At 35.2% G+C, this 20231-nt stretch overlaps 1 protein-coding gene across 1 annotated transcript; it reads right to left on the bottom strand.

Moving 5' to 3' along the window:
* Positions 1–116: 116 nt before the first annotated feature.
* TSG101 (Tumor susceptibility gene 101) lies at positions 117–19093 on the bottom strand. Its single transcript, XM_074182732.1, has 7 exons — positions 18884–19093; positions 18741–18825; positions 11040–11269; positions 10807–10918; positions 6164–6552; positions 2072–2205; positions 117–447 (listed from the first exon to the last, which is right to left on the bottom strand). The coding sequence occupies exons 1-7, from the start codon at positions 18920–18922 to the stop codon at positions 261–263; spliced, it is 1176 nt and encodes a 391-aa protein (XP_074038833.1). The 5' UTR covers positions 18923–19093; the 3' UTR covers positions 117–260.
* Positions 19094–20231: the final 1138 nt, after the last annotated feature.

Below are 20231 nucleotides of genomic sequence, written 5' to 3'. Positions count from 1 at the left end.
AGTTTTTTTCTTAATGCCAAATATGAGAAATAGTTCTTGTTTCATTTTCATTGGCCTACACTGTGTGTACAAATGTGATATAGGCAAAAGTGGGTAAATGAAAAGAGTAACCAAAAAATGTTTAAATTTGTATATGAATAATATATACGATAACATTACGTGAATAAAAATAGTTTCTGAACTTAAAATATATTACACTTTGAGTAAATCAGCAGAAGGTATAATTACGAAAGTCTCTATTTTGAAAAAACTACTTTTTCTTAGATCGACAAGCCAGCTTTCTGGCGACACTTCTGCATCAAAGCTCGTAGCATAAACTGCTTCCTCGAGAGGCTTCTCACTTGTCGCAGAAAAACGTCCAAATCGATCACTCCACATCTGAGGGCTTCTCCCATGTAGTAAATGGCATCTTCTAGGGCAGCTTCCTCAGCAAAGGCATTCAAAAGTCTGTGAATTAGGAATTAAATCCAATTAGTTTTATTGTCCTTCAAAACATCAAATGCTTTTAATTAGGAACTTTAACTAAACAACAAGTATGATTATGCAATAACAGTTAACAGGAGAATAGAGAAACAATTCATCATATAGACAATTATCCGAAAAACCAAAGAACAGTCAAAACTGAAATTCTGCTAAATAGAAATTTTTATGATCCACATCTTGATATTTCGTCAAAATTTGTTTCAATTTTAATTTTTGAAGGTGTAGAACTTTTCCTATGAGTACAATTCACTAAATTTTGAATTTGAATTCGGAATTTAATACAATTTTGAGTTTAAAGATGAAATTAAACAAAATTTCTAGTCTAAAGTCTGAGTTTAATAAAATTTTCAGTTCAAAGTCAAAATTGAACAAAATTCCAAATTTGGTAAATTCTGACTTCAAAACTCAGAATTTCATTAAATTCCAACCTCAAACTCAGATAAACAGCACAATTCAAGAGCTCCTCCCAAGCACCAGAACTGTAATTTTCTTCTCGAAACTAACTAGTTTTCTTCACCTCCTGAAGACACCGAGAAGAGTATTGCGGTTCTGGCGTTTGGAAGAAGTTCTTGTTTCGGATTCAAATTCATATTTTGTTGAATTTCGGCTCTGATTTCGGAATTCGGTGATTTAAAAAAAAATCATGTATGGCCTGTTCTATAACTAACCTAACCTAATCTTAATACATAGACGACAGTGATTTTTTTCCATGCTATTTGAAAAGCAGAGTTGACTTTGATATGAACTTTAAAATGGGGTTCACAATCAAATCAAATTTGACCATTACATTCTTCGTTGAAAGTTACTTGGTGGTGTGACCCTTTTATTTTTGGGTTCATCGCCAGACTCACAAAATTTTAAAGAGTTTTCATAGTTCTTCCTCACTTCATATACTCGTGAGTTCAATCTTGCTTCCAAAGAAGGTAATTCATAAATGCCTCTAGTTATTTTGTTTTGTAAGGTTTTCAGAGGTTCTACGATAATGCAACTTGGATAAAAATGTTTAATTTTGAAAAAAAAATTCAATAAAAGCAGGAGCCTCTTCGTCAGTTTTTCAATATATTTGTCAAAGACGAAACGGATTGATTTAAGTTTGACGATAGTCTTGTCACTAAACATTCTGGCAATATCTTGAATTTACTGGAGCCTCTGGAGACCCTACATTTTATTTTATGAAAGAGAGGACTTTGGCAGATCAAGATCTTCAGATGATGTGGTGCTGCAAGTTTTTCCGGATTTTCCTACAGCTGAAAAAGCAAATGCGCCACTGGAATAAATCAAGTCGCCCCGGAGCGCTAATTAATTTTTGTTGTTGTTTCATTATTTCATACTTTGTATTTCCTTGAAATAAACAATTGCTTAATTCTAAAAAAAAATATATATACTCTTAAAAAATTTGTTTTCTATAGAAATTGTATTATTATTGAACATGACAGAATTAATTGGATTATTGATAATATGAAAGTTTTTTGAAATTGAGGACCAAATAATAGAATACTTCCTGAAAGTGAAGTACTACAAAATTTTGCTTGTCATTTCAAATAAAAATTTAAACTAAATCAACTGCTCATCTATTTGAAATACTCACTGTTTGTACAGGGGGGCAGTTGTGGTAACGGCATCATCCACATCCAAAGATTCTTGATTACTGATCCTTTCTATGGCTTTTTCCAACTCCTGTTCTTTGTCTTTGAGCAAAGTTATATTCCGATCTAAATCATTCTGAGAAAAATGATACGTTTAATAGAATAATAAGAAACCAAACTTGGTAAAAACCAATTTGACAAGACACTTTTATAAATTTGATAAATGTATCTATAATTAAATTAAATAGAACTCCAGCTGTAGGTGCTGTTCCAGAAAATTTAAATAATTATGATAAATGTTTGAAAAGCCTGCTAAAATTGTGTGAAAAAGATGCAAAAGACAATTTAGACTGTTTAGGCATTCTCAGTGAAAATTTCTTCATTTCCCCCTCAAATTTTTAAATATTCAAAACAGAGATAAAGTTAATAAACATGTAGAACTAAGTATACAGGGTGTTTATTAGACATGCGGAAAAAATTAAGGGACTTCGCTTCGATGATACGGGGTGAAAAAGAATTTTGACAATAACAAGTTTAGTAAATTTCACTAGTTCGGACTTCCATTGTCTACTATATAAAATGATTTGAAATCCCTGAAACAACTAAAAAAGAAGAATTGAAAATGAATAGCTGAAAATAACAATTATATTAACCAAAATAAACCTGAAATGAAATAATAGTGAAATAAAAAACAAGTAAAAATAGAAAAATTGAATAAAAAAATATATAAAGAAATGAAAAAAGAAAATAAAAATAAGAAGTTGAGAGATTCCAAGTCACGTTAGTTCACGACGTATCGATTGTTAGTATCTACAATCGTCTTCGGGTGATGACTGGACTGATTCCTCCGAGAGATGACTATTTATAGGTCGTTCGAGTACTTTCACTTATCCCCGCTTTCCATTTTCCGCTTCACTGGTTTCGTGGGTGATGCCCGTTTTGGCGGGAGTTGGCCATTTTTCGCTTGATGATGGGTTTCCATATGTTGCGTATTTCTATGCTGGCTTGGCTGAATACGTTGTTGGACAACATGTATGCGGCTTCCTTGAATTTTCTCCTATACCAATATTCCTCTCTGTGCAAGATCTCAGCTTGGGACCACTCGATGTTGTGTTGATGGGTCCAAACATGGTCTGCTATTCCTGATTTGCTGGTTTCCCCTCGCTGTGTGTTTCTTGTGCTCGGAAATGCGAACATTCAATGGCCTCTTAGTTTCACCAATATAGGATTTTCCGCACTCCCAGGGTATCCGGTAAATGCAATTCTTGGAATCGCAGTCCGCGTTTGGTGGCCTGGTTTTCGTGAGGCTGCTACGGATAGTGTTACCGGATCTGAAGCAGGTTCTGATGTTGTATTTGGAACCAATTCTTCTTATCCTCTCCGATAATCCTCTGATATAGGGAAGTGCAAGCACTGGTTGTGACGGCTTCTCTTCCTTGCGAGGCTCCTGCTGTCTTTTAGCCAAAGTCTTTTCTACCATCGCTTTGGAGTAGCCATTCCGTTGAAGATCATTTTTGATGATGTCTAGTTCCTTCTCGAGACCTTCCTTCGTATTACAGAGCCCAAAAGCACGGTCAAATTCATCATGAAACATTGTCAATCACCTTCAAACAAACAAGTTTAGTAGTTTTAAAATTATCACCGTAGCCGAAATAATAGTGTAGTGTACTACACTGGACCTACTAGTGCAATTTAAAACAAACATCTTTTTGAAAATAGTCTACCACAAAATGTATATAACACTAGAAATTTTGACTTTGTATACCCAAAACAGACTGTTACAGAAAGGAGCCCGTTCTATCAAAGCATAAAAATGTTCAACAAACTCCCTACCAGCATCAAACAAATGAATAAACTTGGCGAATTCAAAAAGGGAATTCATAAGATTCTACTGAATATAGATCCCTATACTATTGCTGAATACCTCAGCCATACTGTCTGACAAAATTTATCTTGCTGGTGACGTTATTTCTGTTTTTGTATCTTTTTGCGATTTTTTGCGATTATTCTTCAGAAATAAAGACTTTTTTTTTCACCGTAGTGTGCGCTGGCCAGGCACTACCCCCCGAAGCCCCGATACATTTGGGAGGGCGCGCCAGCATTATCAACCAACGACCACTCCCCACGCCGTGGGGTAAGTGATCATTGGGTCCGAGAGTTATGTGCCCTGAGCAAGCGCAGTGAGGCAAGAATGACAGCCTTCTGCATCTGTCTGGCTAAGGTTTCTGCCTTAGTGCGGCAAGCCGGTATGATTTTAAGATTCAAGAGTAGAGAGGGCATCATTCCACCAAGGACTCCAATAATCAGAACAACCATCTTGGTTGTCCAGACCAGAGTGGTCTGGACAGAGTCTGCGGAGTTCAAAGAGAAAATGTCGATATTTTATCCGATATTTATTATTATAAAAAATCTAACAATTCCGTTGGTACCTATCAATAACATTCCGATTACTACAAACGGCTGCAGACATTCAATTTGTATGTCTCGTAAGTGATAGTTTGTATGTGTCGAATAGGTTGAAACTGATTGACTTTGTCTATTTGACGTGCGTTTTCTGTGTTTAATATTTGAATTGTTAGTGAAGTCCTCTATTATGAATGGCTATAGTAACGCAGAGATGGCTGACATGCATTTCATTTATGGACTTGCTGATGGCAATTCATTGGAACCTAGTCGGTTGTACAGTGAAGAATTTCCAAATCGTAATGTGCCTAATAGAAAAACCTTCCAAAGTATACATCAACGACTTCGTGAAACAGGAGCATTGAAGCAAAATGGAGGACCATGATAGTAGATGATCCTGGTACCTCTACACGAAAAATTGCAAATACTTCAAATGTAACGGGACGATTTGGAACATTCTTAGTGACTATTTGTTGTACCCATACCACATACAACGAATTCAGGCACATCTTCCTGCAGATTTTCTTCCACGTATAACATTCTGTTAATGGCTTTTGTGTACATTGGTTCAAATCCCTCAACTACTGACCCTTATTCTTTTTACCGATGAAACCAGTTTCTCAAAAAATGCAATAAGGAATTTTCACAATAACCATATTTAGGCTGAAGAAAATCCACACGAGGTGCTTGAAGATGGCTTTCAACATCAGTTCTCGTTAAACGTTTGGGTGGGAATTGTAGGTGACTTCCCAATTGGAGCGGTATTTCAGCCAGGAAGACCTACCGGCGAGGTATACCGCAACTTTTTGGAACAAGCGGTACCTCAGTTTCTGAAGGATGTACCATTGGTTACAAGAAATGCAATCAGAAATGATCCTGGTGTTTTTGAAAAAGTTCGGGAGTCGATGAGGAGAAGATTGGGATCTTGCATCCGAGCGGAAGTTAGTCATTTTCAAGAGTTCTTGTAGAGTAAGAAACATTACATGTAATTTTTGGTAATAAATTGTTATTGTCGAAATTCTTTTTCGCTCCGTATCTTCGAAACAAACAAAAATCATCAAAGGACAAATATCCTTAGAATAGTCCCTTAAATGTTTGCCCCATGTTTAATAAACACCCTGTATATCTGACAACTTGAGATGCTGAAAAGTTTATTCAAGAAACACTTTGTGAGATTTTCACTGAAAAGTTTTACTAAAATGCAACACATGTTTCGCTATACAATAGCTTCTTCAGGCGTGTCTATACTGACTGGAGAAATATTTGATTTGAGTAATAGTTTTGTTTTGCTTCAAGCAGCATTCGATTTTATCCTTTCTTGCTCAACTTGAACTGCTTATTGAAATTAGTGTACAAAACTGTGTCAGCACTGGTTTCACTATATGATAGCTTCTTCAGGCATGTATAATACTGCAATAGGTTTCACTAGTTTACTAAACTGTAATGTCTGGATCATCACAACTGAATTCTCACAAAATCACCAATTTATTTTCATGACATCACCTATTAGATAAATAATTAAGAACCAAGTGAAACAAATCTAAGAATATAGTCCTGATTCGTTTCATCTATTTTAATTTTATTTCAGTTTCCTATGAATTTACTAAACACAAGAGCTGCCTGAATGTAAGAGACGCTCTGTAAGTGAACAATATCAGGAATTTTGGGTAAAAAGAATTTGAAGGTCTCACCTTCTCTTTCTCCATCCTGCTCAATATACTGTCCAACTTTGCTTTTCCCTGCTTCAACTCTTCCTGCGTACGCTTCAAAGTTTCTAGTTCGGCCTGGTTCTGCTGAAACTGTTCCTTCATCTTCCTCAGCAACTTCTCTTCGATGGCTGTCAAAAGTGACTCTCTAATGTGTTCGTCTTTGATGGTGCCGGTTCCGGCAGGTGGCGTTGGTGTACCGAAATTACTGCCCGAAAAAGGTGGGTACGGAGTGTTATATGACGGGTAAGGTGGGTAACCGGCATTGCTGGTAGGAGGGTAGGGAGGGTAACCTCCAAAACCACCTGAAGATCCAGAATAAGGTGCTGGAGGGTAAGGAGCCACGTAGCTACCAGTAGGTTGGGGCATGAAAGCTAAAAGATTTTGTAAGATTGAAAACAGTATTCTTTGTTTTTTTTATTGCTGTTACAAATAGTCCTTAAAGAAATGCATACGTAGATAATATATTTACTAATTGATCAGCAACATGATTTCACAACTGGGCTATCTTCAATAAGCAACCTCGTACTATATCAAAATGAAATAATCAAAAAAGTCTCGAATCAGGCCTACAAATTGATGCAATCTATTCTGATTTTAGTAAAGCGTTTAATCGTGTTAACCATAATCTATTGGTACAGAAGTTGGTTTCTTTAGGTTTTCCCAACTTTATTACTTACTGGATAAGCGATTATCTCTAGAAAAAACTTTGAATAAGAACGAATTTTGGTACTTTCTGGAGTGCCACAGGGCTCTCATTTGGGACTCCTGCTGTTAACTCAATTTATAAACGATGTTGGCAATTCAATTCATTTCTGTAAGTTATTGTTTGTTGCTGATGGCCTGAAGCTATATTTGCTTTTCTAAAGTATGAAAGATTTTCATAAGCTACAGGATGATATCAATTCTCTACATTTTTGGTCTGAAAACAATGGGATGTCGTTAAATCAATGAACATGGTTCTGTATAACGTTTGCTAGAATAAATAACAAATTTATCTTCAACTATGTTCTTGACAATGTCAATCTTAAACAGCTCAATGAAATAAGAGATTTGGGTATAATCTTTGATGTAAACCTTTCATTCACCAGCCACATCAACACCACCATCAATAAAGCTCTTGAACTTCTGGGTTTTGCCTTCTGAAATTGTAAGGATCTAACAGTGGATGCCACCAGAATTTTTTATCTAGCCGTAGCCTAAATAAGGTCTGTTTTGGAGTATATGTCACAGGTTGCCTCATTATACTGTACATATAAATAATCTATTATGTGAAGTCTCTTTCCGAGTACCTGCTTGTTCAACTCGGAACAATGATCTTTTTATTGTCCCTAATCACCATACTGACTATGGATACTTCTCACCTATGTCAAGGTTTATGCGAGAAGCCAGCAGTCTTAATTGTGACATTACAGGAATTTCACTGAATACTTTCAAAAAACAGTGTAGCAATAGATTCAATAGATAACTAGTTAGGATAATGTTAATTTCAAGTTTATGTCATTTAAATTTTATATATTTACATTGATATATGTTTACACTTATATATGGAACGCCGTTTTACTTTTTATTGTCACAAATATTCATTCCTCAATTTATTCAACTAACAATTTATTTGTTTGAATTTAATTGACTCATGCATTTGTTCGACACATTAAAAACGATTGTTCGCAAAATTTGTTCTATTTTAAATGACACTTGATTTAAAATGTTACATGAATAAAATTGTTATTTGAATAAAAAAGAGTAATGAAATAACTTGAAGCTTTTATTGATTCCGAAGAAAAATATTGTTTCAGAGTATTGGAAAATGGAACGCCAATTTATTATATATTATGCTGAAAAATAATCTATATACATATAGTTCAACTCAGCAATAAACCAACATTTTAATTCAACAATCAATGGAATGTATTATTCGAGTAAATTCAACAAACGTTTCAATTCCGCATATAATTTTGACCTTTCAATAAAATGTTAGTTATTTATATGACTGTTGAATTACAATGTAACTTTAAATTCACTTTCTAAAAGTAAGTTTGGGAATAAAATTTCAATGAATATATTTGAATGACTGTCAAAGTGTTTCCATGAAACATTGTTGGTAATAAAAATAGACTTTCGTTTGTCTGAAAATATAGCAAATTAACTTTCCATACTAAATATTTTTCAATGAATAATAAAGATTGTTATATTTCAATTTTATTGAAAGTGTTCAATATTTGCAATATTCACTTTAATGCATTCAATTTAAAATTTGGTTACAACTTTTGTGCAAAACATTCTCAAGCAAGTACTTATCATTTTATTTCATCAGTCTTTTTAAAAAGCTAATTTCTGACAAAAAATTAAATTTTTTGATGATTTAAAAAGTTTCTTGTATTTGAAAGATACATTTAAAACGATTGTTGATAATTTTAATTCGGCGCTGGTATCGAGCGGATTTATCAAGAACTTCAATTGTTACATATGGCAACATGCTAGTTCATTTATAGTACGACAACACGCCGTTCAACAGTGACGCCAAATAAAAATTATCAACAAACAATTTAATTCATGTATCACCGAAATTCAACAAACAAAATAATTCAGCTCATTTCAAATGAATATTAATAAAAATCAAAACGGCGTGCCACGCCGTTTTACTTTTTATTATTATTCCTTTGGAAAGAATTGAATTAATTTGTTTGTTGCATTTCAGTGATACATGAATTAAATTGTTTGTTGATAATTTTTATTCGGCGCTGACGTCGGGCGTATTTTTGCGGAACTACATAACTGCATATAATATGTATGTCATTGGTCATAGTACGGTAATAATCCGTTCGACTGCAGCGCCGAATAAAAATTATCAACAAACAATTTAATTCATGTATCACTGAAATTCAACAAACAAAATAGTTCAGATCATTTCAAAGGAATATTAAAAAAAGTAAAACGGCGTGGCACGCCGTTTTACTTTCTGTTGGTATTTTGTAAAAATGAATTGTTTTGATTGTTGCTTTTAGGTGATACATGAATTGAATTGATTGTTGATAATTTTTATTCGGCGCTGCGGTCGGACGGAATATTGTGTTACTATCACTAAACTATCATGTTGCCAGATTTAAAAATTCAGTTTCTGCAAGAATCCGTTCGACGCTAGCGCCGAATTAAAATTATCAACAATCGTTTTAATTCATGTAACTATAATTATCAACAAACCATTTTATTCATGTTTCACAGAAATTGTAGTAAATTATTCGATAGTTACAAAAAAAGTATATATGACAAACATTTACTTCCAAAAATTTCAAACAATGAATATATATTATAACTGTTCGCAACTTTTCATCAAACAAATTAATTCATGTAACATTTTAAATCAAGTGTCATTTAAAATAGAACAAATTTTGGGAACAATCGTTTTTAATGTGTCGAACAAATGCATGAATCAATTAAATTCAAACAAATACATTGTTAGTTGAATAAATTGAGGAATGAATATTTGTGACAATAAAAAGTAAAACGGCGTTCCATACTTATACATACATTAAAGTTAAGTTAATTTCAAGTTAATACTGTATTTTTATTATTTCTTTTTCCTCATGGGGATTACCCGTATACAAAAATAAATAAATAAATTATAAAGGGTAGGCAAATTCAAATCAAATTTATTCATTCATTCAAAAGTACCTTCCAGATATAGAAACTGTCTGAAAGTGAACTTATAAGTAATCAAAATATATATCACATAATTGAAGGACAAAAACATATTTTGTTAAAATTCAGAAATCAAAAATGAAAACCATTGGTATACAAAAATATTTCAAAATGAATTCTGAAATATTAATCCCTCCCAACTACCTACTCAGTAGGCTCTGGTAAACGTCTGTCGGAAAACCACTACTTTCTCGACTAATACTACGCTGGACACTGAATTATATCCAACAGACATTTATGCGATATACATTCGAGTAGATCACCTGCAGACTGCAGATTCAAGGTATTACCTCTCGTCAGTACAGGAAAGATCCTACCCAGACAGCAAAGTATCTGGGACTCAATCAATTTCAACACGGCTTCGCTACATATGTGAAACTTTCGTCTGCGAGAAAGACTGTTAACTTGTAACACCTCTATCTCTTGAACAAAGCCCCAAGCAGGGAAGAAACGTCTCATGTACCAAAACTCTAACAGAAATGAACTTATCAAGGAGAGATACATTCAACTCCCATTTACAACTTGTGTAGAATCTGATTGATTTCTACACTAACATACGCGTATCTTTCTTCGCAACATATTCTTAGGTACTGTTTAAAATAATTTTATTGTAGCTACTTTGAACATGATTACAAGATTAATTAAAAATCCGAAAAATAATAAAAATATGAATGAGAGGCCATGACAAACAACTTTTCTTCATAACATTTTGTTAAATTTTTTTTATTCTTGAACAAACCTAATATTTTTTACACTGCTCTGTCTGCTGTTCGACTTATTATTACTACATATTCAACTTGCACTGGCAGTGTTCAAATTTCGATTGGACAACAAATAAAATAGCCCGTTTGATGCACACATAATGAAACACATTGTAAACGTAAACGAAAAAAAAAAGAATATTTTTTCAACAATAAGCCACTTACAGTTGGATGGGTATGGCGTAACACTGCTTTCTCTGGTCTTTGCAAATACTGGAGGATGCTCACCAAATGTAACAATCAGTACTTGAATGAGACCCAATAAATCAGACACATTCTAGAACAGAAATAATAGGACCAACTCAAAAATTGTATGTGAATAATAAATATCAAACAACCATCAAAGGAATATCTGCTGCATGCACCCACCTGCATATAATTCATGGTATTATACTCACTTGAACCCAGTCATGCAGATATGGCAAATAAATTTTTCCATTTTGATCAACAAACATTGACACTTTTATGGACATATCTGCAGTAGGTTTAACGTAACAAATTGGAGCATTTTTTGGGTGTGTGTCTATCAGCCATATACATATCGGAATATTATACAGGGAGCCTCTGTAGCGCACAGGTATGGTACCACTAAGATTAACTAAATCTGCTCTGGAACCATCATTGAACACTGCATGAAAAATATGTTTGTTGTATATTATGCAGAAAAAACCTTATTCAACTTTCCACTTCTCCATTAATATATACTTAAGGTCATAATGGCAAAGCTTTCAGCAAAATCAAGCTTTGGCATTAACCGCCAACTGAGAAATCGCTGCCTCTCTGCAGCTTTTACTGCAAAAAGGATAATTGCAAGCCAAACAATTTGGAGACTCAATTTCTGGTTATTTCTCGATTCTTTGTAATAAATGAAAAAAATCACACTAGAACATATTGTGCCAATAGTAGTTCTTGAAGATAATGACAGAAGTACAAGATACGCAGGATGAGCTATTGATGTTTCAGAAACGTTTGAATAGCATACAGAAAGAAATCGCTTCTGGTTCAAAATCTTCAGTGCTGATAATCGATTCATTCGACTGCAAACTTCATGTATAAGTTTATCAGTTCAAATCTCCATTTAAAACAAGCATCAATGGAGATATTCGACTTCTTTGTGACCTTGGAAAAAAACAGAAAAGTTTTGGTGGAAAAACTAAAAGTACTGAAAAAAAGTTGAGAATATTCAAAAGTATTTGAAGTAAATACGAACTCGATTTACATTCAAACTGTTTTATGTATATTTAGGAAAATTGCATCAACATGATTTTGTTGACAGAGAGTATGTTGGAAAGAGTTCTACTATGCACTTTTCAAATGGTGGAATATAAATTTTATGTTTGCCTTTTCAAAAACTATTGCAATCTAGTAATAGCTATTTGATTAACATAGTATGAAAATAGTATTCAATGTGAAGCAATACTGAAAAACTATATCACAGTTCAAACACTAACTACAACAGGTTAAAAACACTAACATTAATGATCAAATTCAATATTATATGAAATCAATTACAAAGCACTCCGTGGGTTGGGCTACCTATTGGGCGCGTCCCCAGGTGGCGGATATGGGAACGGCCAGGGGACTGGAGGCCCTGTCCAGAAAGCCAATGTGGCCTTACGGACGGGGTCGCCGGACTCCTGGTCAGTGGCAGAAATTAGTAGGGTGAGGGGAACTGAACCCCCCCCCTCCCCAGAAGCCTTTGCAAAACATGCCTACGTGGATCAGTCCACCCAAGATAAGGTGTAAGGAATCGTGCCGACAGCTGAATGGCCGCAGAGTGATATGCGGTCACGAACGATCTCCTTGGGGAACTCGGCGAAACCTCATTGTAATCAGCCTACCTCTGGTAATGCAGGGCTCTGCCAGAGGTGACCAACTCTTCCCTTTCTAGTCGTGGGAACACACATGAATGAAACAACACAAAAACAGAAACAACAAAAACCAATCCCGAGGCTGGACAGAAGTGCTCACCTCAATCTATCACCGCTCAGAATGAGGCTGAACATAGCAAATCACCTCGGCGCATTTGCGGCGCCGAGGTCAAAAGGAGAAAGAGAGCGAAAGAGGCAGGAGTGGAAGCAACTAAAAGTGCACCCTCCTCCTCCCCCACTCCACCTCCAACAGCAAGGGCACTTTCTGCGGCGCGCGCCAAGAGCTCCGTCTTGAATAAAGGTAAGGAACTGGCTGCCCCTGCAGGAAAGCTCTCTCACTTGTGCTCCTCCACTAGGGGAACCCCAGGAAGGTTGAAGATGCCGCGCACCTTCCAAAACCTTCGCGGAGGCCGCCGTGAGATACCTCAAGGTTGTCAAAGAGAGTGTGTGTTCGGCAAATCTTGGTCTACACCTGCCGATATAAAGGAGATGTTTCCTAGTGACCTGTCCACCTTCGTGGAAAGGACAGGATGGACGATGACCTAGGAGGACAACTCTTCCGGAGGATGTACAATGGGTCACATGTGGTCTAAGTGCTGTGGGTATATACTCACCCTCTCTGCTATATACATACATACATACAATTACAACGCACGAAAAAATCAATATAATGAAAAAAACTTTTGGTGAATTCTTCAACTAACTTCTGAATTTACCAAGATTTAAAAAGTATACAGCGCGAGGAAGCAATAATATATTTTGATATAAATTGTCTCAAATAGGTCAGGATGTGAACAGTATAACTCCTGTAAGTAGTCATATGTCAATGGATTTGACTCGTTGAACCACAAACAAACCCTACTAAAAATACACATTCAAACGATTTATAACAGTTAATAATTAAAGAAGACTGATCAAAAATGTGTTCAACTTTTTCCACTCAAAAGTATTGTGACGCCCGAAGATGCTATTTTATAGCGAAACATATGTACGGTTTTGTAAACTTTCAAGTAGAAATCTCAAGTGTTTTTTGAATATGTTCAACTTTTCTTATATAAAATGTTGTGCTTTTTAGTCTACTACAAATACCACAGATATGTACAGTCCAAAAGAATCTCACAAATAAAATCCATGCTTATAAACTTTGAATAGGTATCTGGTTCAAACTGTACATTATTAGTGAATCTGATTATATTTCATAGTTACAAATTAGTTATTGTCATGTTTCCTTGATCTACATAAGTGAACTGTTCAAAAAATAAGGTGAGTGTTCAAATTTCGCGGGCTACGATTAGCGATTTTTTTTATGTTGGTACACTCGTTTCTAAAATATGTTCACTGTTTCAGCTTTTTAGCATGTTTATTTTGTTGGTGAGAGGCATACAAGTGTTTTGCGTATTCCGCGATTTTCTACTATCGAGAAGAATGGATCAACGAATCTGCAACAAATTTTGTGTAAAAAATGGAATTAGGTGCTCGAAAGCACTCGAAATGTTGACAGTGGCATACGGCGATTGTACTATGTTTACAAGTGGTACAAGCTTTTCCCAAAATATCGAGAAGATGTAAATGACGACACTCGCCCTGGAGGCTCCAGCACATCAACAACCGATGAAAATGTTGAAAAACTGAAGAATATTGTTATGGAGAATTGTCGAATCACTATTAGAGAAGTTACTGAGAATGTCAGCATATCGGTTGACTCATGTTATGCAACTTTTTTGAAAATTTTTGGCAGCGAATTGCGATCCAAAGTTGCTGAATTTTGACTAAAGAAACCGTCGCATGAGCATCGCTCGAAAATTGTTGAATGACGTCAACGGCGATCCAGATATGCTCAACTCTTTCAGGCACAGGAAACTCAAAATTAAACACCCCCTAGATGTACAGCTTTATTTTTTCACCTATTTTTTGAGAAATTTATCAACAAACCAAATGGAAATCATTCAAGAAAGGAAAACAAACAAACAAAAAAATTGAAATTAACCAATTTTTTCAGAAAAATAGAGGTTCAAAATTTAACCTACCATTCCATTAGTTGAAATTTTTCATGAAATTTCCCTCATTTGAAATTGCTGTGATATGTCTGGAAACATGTTTTGTTTTTCCCAAGACAAAGTGGAACTTTACAAACAGAACACAACCAGTTTGTTCTAATCTCAAACTCTCCTGAACTGCGAAGAGCGCATCTCCTTCTACTCGTTCGTTCAGGCTGATGTGCACTCTGTGTAAGCCTCAAAGCCAGACTTTGACAAGGTTTCATTTTCTTTATTGGTATCGTCAATTCAGTTGATGTTCTTGAAGATGATACCAATTTATTAGCGACTAAATGATCTATGATACTTCTGCGGTATAAATAAATATACAGTGTGTCAATTTTAAAACTTACAATGTGCTATATCTCACGAACAAAGCTGATATCGAAAAATGCTTGAAACCGTTTCTAGGATAGTAAGGGGGAACTAAAGTGACATGAAAGAGAACTCACCCCGTCAACCCCCTAGGCCCCACCCACCAAAACACAAAAAGTTTAAATTGCAAACCCCTACTTGTGATACATCATTGAAAAGACTATAAAAAATGCTATCCAATTGTGTAAATAATAATTGTACGGGGTGAAGCAATAATTGTGAAACTTTGGCTCAAATGGAATATTCAATGAGATTTTTGTTGAACTGCAAATTTATTAAAAATGTCAATTAAGTGAATGTTCAAAGTGGATTCCGTTGTTTTGTAAACAATAATACAGCTTATTTTCCAATTCTGCACAAACTTTAGCAAATGTTGTTCTAATAATGGCGCGACATGCTTGCGTAATTCTTTCTCGCAATTCCCCAAGTGACGCAGATTGCGTTTTATAAACAACTGACTTGAAGTGATCCCACAGAAAAAAGTCAGATGGTGCCAAGTCTAGTGACCTCGGTGGCCACTCAATGGGACCTCTCCTTCCAATCCATTTGTTCGGATAATTAGTATCCAATCAGTGCCTAACCAGAGCTGCATAATGAGGAGGTGCTCCATCTTGTTGGAAGTGCAGCAAATCTTTGTTTACAGTTAGGTTGCCTTGGTCGTCCCTTTGGTTCTCTAATTCATGCACAATTAAAGGTTTGATGGTGTTTTCCAGTATATTGAGATAAATGTCGCCACTTAAATTGCCTGGTATGAACAAGGGACCAATTATAGCATCGCCTAATATTCCTGCCCAAACATTCAGTTTTTCAGGATATTGAGTGTGACCTTCTCTGAATCGATGCAGGTTCGCATCACTCCAGTACCGACAGTTTTGTTTATTTACATTAACATTCAGCATAAAAGAACATTCATCACTGAAACAAATAGTTTTTAACATTCTCGGTTCAACGCGAATTCTTTCAGTCATGAGTTCACAAAACTCAATTCGTCGGTCTAGATCATCATCGCCTAGTTCTTGAAGAATTTGTGTTTTGTACGGGTGAAACTTATGTAATTTCAACACCTTTCTAACCGACTCATGTGACAGTCCTGTCACTGCAGATACTTGACGTCTTGATGCAGTAGGCTCCATTGCAAAATTTCCAAGGACCTTAATTTGGGTTGCTTCATTCAGTAATCTTGGGGCATTCCTTTTTTTATTTTGCATGTATCCCATTTCTCTAAACTTTTCAACTAAATCGCAGATGTACGCGTGACTTACATTTTTGTCCGGATAAAAGTCTCAAACAAACCAAAAATTATTGACTCTGACAGAACCCAAAACAAAGATCATTCCAACTTGTTTTGCAAAAACGGCAAATAAAGTTTTTATTTAACAAAAAAAGTATCGACTGACACTTACCATTTAAAATAATAATCCGGGAGGTAGCATTACAAATAAAAAAGTCATAGTAAGCCGGCTGATATCAAAGTTCTTGCAGACTTTGACAACAGACTGTAATTGTTTACAAAACAACAGAACCCACTTTGAACATTTACTTAATTGACATTTTTAATAAATTTGTAATTCAACTAATACCATTGGATAGCATTTTTATAGTCTTCTCAAGGATGTATCACAAGTAGGGGTTTGCAATTTAAACTTTTTGAGTTTTGGTGGGTAGGGCCTAGGGGGTTGATAGGGGTGAGTTCTCTTTCATGTCACTTTAGTTCCCCCTTACTATCCTAGAAACGGTTTCAAGCATTTTTCGATATCAGCTTTCGTTCATGAGATATAGCCCATTGTAAGTTTTAAAATTGACACACTGTATAAATATATCACGTGAGGCTTTAAAGGGGGAAGGAGGTTTAGTATCAACCACAAAATATTACATGGAGGATGGGGGTGTAGTAAGATATGACGTGTCTTCATTTTTTCGTCAAACGCGTGATTTCTACACCAAAAATTCTTAATTAAATGTCATCACCAGGTCGTGAAGTGTGGTGACCGCGCTTGCTGTGAACATGTGTGCAGTTCTCTTCAATCTATTCTTTCGGAACGCTTCGTTATACCCCCTTATCCAATTTTGCAGTCGTCCAGTGGCCTACATATATCAAAGCCTCAAGAGCATAATGGCAGAACGTTTGCTACATTTCTTCTGCATCGATCTCTTGGAATCACACCAGCACATAAGGGCTTTATCAAATTGCCTTATGACCTATATTGCCCTAGCCTGCAGAAGGATCGTCAGTAACTTGCAGATAGAACGTGCCAGCAGTGTGGATTGTACTTCTGTACAAAGAAGATAGTTAAGGAATGAGTAAATTCATGTCACAAGCAACCTAACGCGAGCAATAATAATCTAGATATGCATAATGTTCGTACTTTACGCATCCTCAAGCGACGATAGATCAGGAGATGGCTTGATGAAACCAATGTTGATATTCAACAAAGCACAGTGCCAACAGCTGACTTGCAAGATGCCTATCCAGTTGTTAGTGTTGAAGAAAGTCTTGCTAATCTGTGTAATATTCATTACTACACCAAAGATTCCAAACAGAAAAAACAGAGGATAGAGTATGGCACTTTCTGGTTGATATTCCTTCTTTCTGAAAAACTGTTGTTGATTTTGACCTGTTGACTCCATCCAATCAATTAATAACTGATAACTTGTTCTTGTGTTTCAAGCACAATGGTTCATGATTCAAGGTATGGTGTGCCTTACTAAAGTCCTACAAGGCTAAGGCATGGAGGATGTGGGAATGAGAACCCAGAAAGCCAATATCAAAGTTTTGGAGTCTCGTTAAAGAGATCAAGCTAGATAAGAGCCCCAATAACCAAGAAGCATCACAATAGATCTGCAAAGGTCCCAGTAAAACAGGCCAGCTCTGCTATCAATCTAATCTAATTTACTGAAGTACCATACAATCAAAATAGTAGTATGTTTTTCCCATGCGCTAAATATTTCATCTTTTCCTTTAGCTGAAGCTATACAGGCACTATGTCCCGACCCGAATGAAGGCCAGACTGCATGATTGGTAATACTTTATTGTGGATCAGTATGTCTTTTCGCTGGAGCAATACAATCTTTTCCAAGAATTCAGAGATAGTAGGCATAATACTAATAGGCCTGAAGTGAGACAATTGGGATTGAATTTCTTTGAAATTGAGATAACGAAAAAAATTTTCTAAAGATTAGGAAAGTGCTTTGGAGTAAACATGAATTTACTATACTAGTATGTACATAAACTTATTCAAAAAACACACTTTAATGAGAGCGAAACAGGTTTTTTTTTTAATACGTTATAACGAATTTTCATCAAGTGTATGTATTTATGTACAGGAAGAAAATTAAGTAAAACTAGTTCGGTCATATTGAAATTGACTTTGTACTATCGTTTCTACTACTTCGTTCGAGAGGAAATTATAATGAGTTTTCAAATATGACTGTATTCATCATTGGGTAATTCTGGAGCTTATCATCTGTAAGGATACTGCCTTCCTGAATTCTTGTGGCTTTGATGTATATTTGAACCGCCAATACGCCAATTTTTTGAACATCACCTTAATATTAAGAAGATTACAAACTGAGTTCTGTGCGATAATTGAAAGTTGGCCCAGTCTTAAATTTCTTATATCTACTATTAGAATTATTTCTGAGTTTCATCATGTACTTCAACTGTAGGTATTTAGATATTTTCCTTTATTTGAAAGTTTCCTATTGCCTTCAAGGAATGAATGGAGAAGTAGAAAGTTCGATAAAAATTTTTTGAATGAAGAAATAAATAAAAATGTATTAACATATCAACAATTAAAATATCATGAGTCATACATACTATAAGGTTCTTGATGAGGTTGCAATCCGCCGTATTGAGATACTGCACTCATTATATCTCTAAATGCCACTTCAGGATTATGATACTGTAAAAGAAAGAGAAAAATTGTTATTTACAGTCAATCTTTGAAGTAATAAAGTAACCTTGGAAAGCCACTGTCTGAGTCTATCGGTGTCCACCATGGTTATAGAGATTCGATACTTCAATAAAACTCAATTTACGAATTCTGTAAGCAATTATGTTTTCAAATGAGTTTTTCAAACCTCTTCATTCTCATTTTATTGAGATTTTCATTAGCTTAATTTATTTGTCACTTTTCGTTCTGTCAACAGTGTCAACACAAAACTTTAGACTCAAAATACAGTCAATGACAAATAATGAATTGTTGGAGCCTGTCAGTTTATTATTAAGTGCGTTTTGTTATCACCAATCTTATTCTAATTTGAGTCGTTGCAACCAAACGTTACTACCAGCGATACTAGGAAGATATTAAGCGGTATTGTGACTGCAACCTAGTCATAACTAATTCCTTATGAGTTCTAACAGGAATGGTTGTGAATGTTAAAGGTGTTACCATATTTGAAATCTATGGGAACTAGAAATGAAAACTATTTGAATGAAAGGTTGAAAAAAACATGACCTAAATATTACTATGAGCTGGTTAATAAAGAAAATAACAGACAAGCTGTGGAAAATTAATTTGTTAAGAATAGAAATTGCGATGAAATAACCTGAACAATTAGAATTTAGATGTACTAATGTAGATGAATAATGAAAAAGATGGAAAAAAATGAATATTCCAAATCGAGCTACTCAACGACGTTTCGATTGCTATTATCCACAATCGCCTTCGATTGACAAGTGATGTATCTTGATTTTTCGCCTGATATTTATTCTCTTTTACAACTCATAATTTTTCATTAATAAATTTTTTATTGAATTGTTTTTCTCCTCAGATAGATTCCCTTGCCAATCCATGATCATTCGGAGTAAAATGTTCCTAGCACCCGATAAGCCGTTTGGCAAGAATAGGTTGTGTTCGCAGTAACTCACGGATTGAAGATGACCTAAGCATTCAGGGGCATTCAACACCTAATTTATATGACAAAATCTCGGAAAATAAACTCAAAATTACTAAAACAAGCCAAAATCAATGACTTGACCTGACGGCGTTCCCGATGGCAGCCCTTATTTTAGGTCATGATGGAATACAAAGGTACAGGTTATAATAATGTGAACATCTTACAATTTGAATCTATGTTATGTAGGACAAAGTACTAAATTGCAAAAGATATACCTATTAGGGGAGAGAACTTTGATTGGCCTTTCTGCCTGTATTCTATAATCACATTTATTTTTAAACTTATTACTGATAGTGCGTTCCACTAAGCGTTCAAAACGATCACTCACACTCAGTTTTTCCGTTTCACTTGCTTGCTAGTGTTACCATCGTAAATTCAAGTGGAATGGATTATGGAGTATTCAGAACGT

The sequence above is a fragment of the Leptinotarsa decemlineata genome, unplaced genomic scaffold (assembly GCF_025532065.1).
Source record: "Leptinotarsa decemlineata unplaced genomic scaffold, Ldec_3_MD MMD2_tig00026328_RagTag_RagTag, whole genome shotgun sequence".
Lineage (NCBI taxonomy): Eukaryota > Metazoa > Arthropoda > Insecta > Coleoptera > Chrysomelidae > Leptinotarsa > Leptinotarsa decemlineata.
Note: the sequence above shows the minus strand (reverse complement) of the source record. Positions and strands in the feature narration are given on the sequence as shown.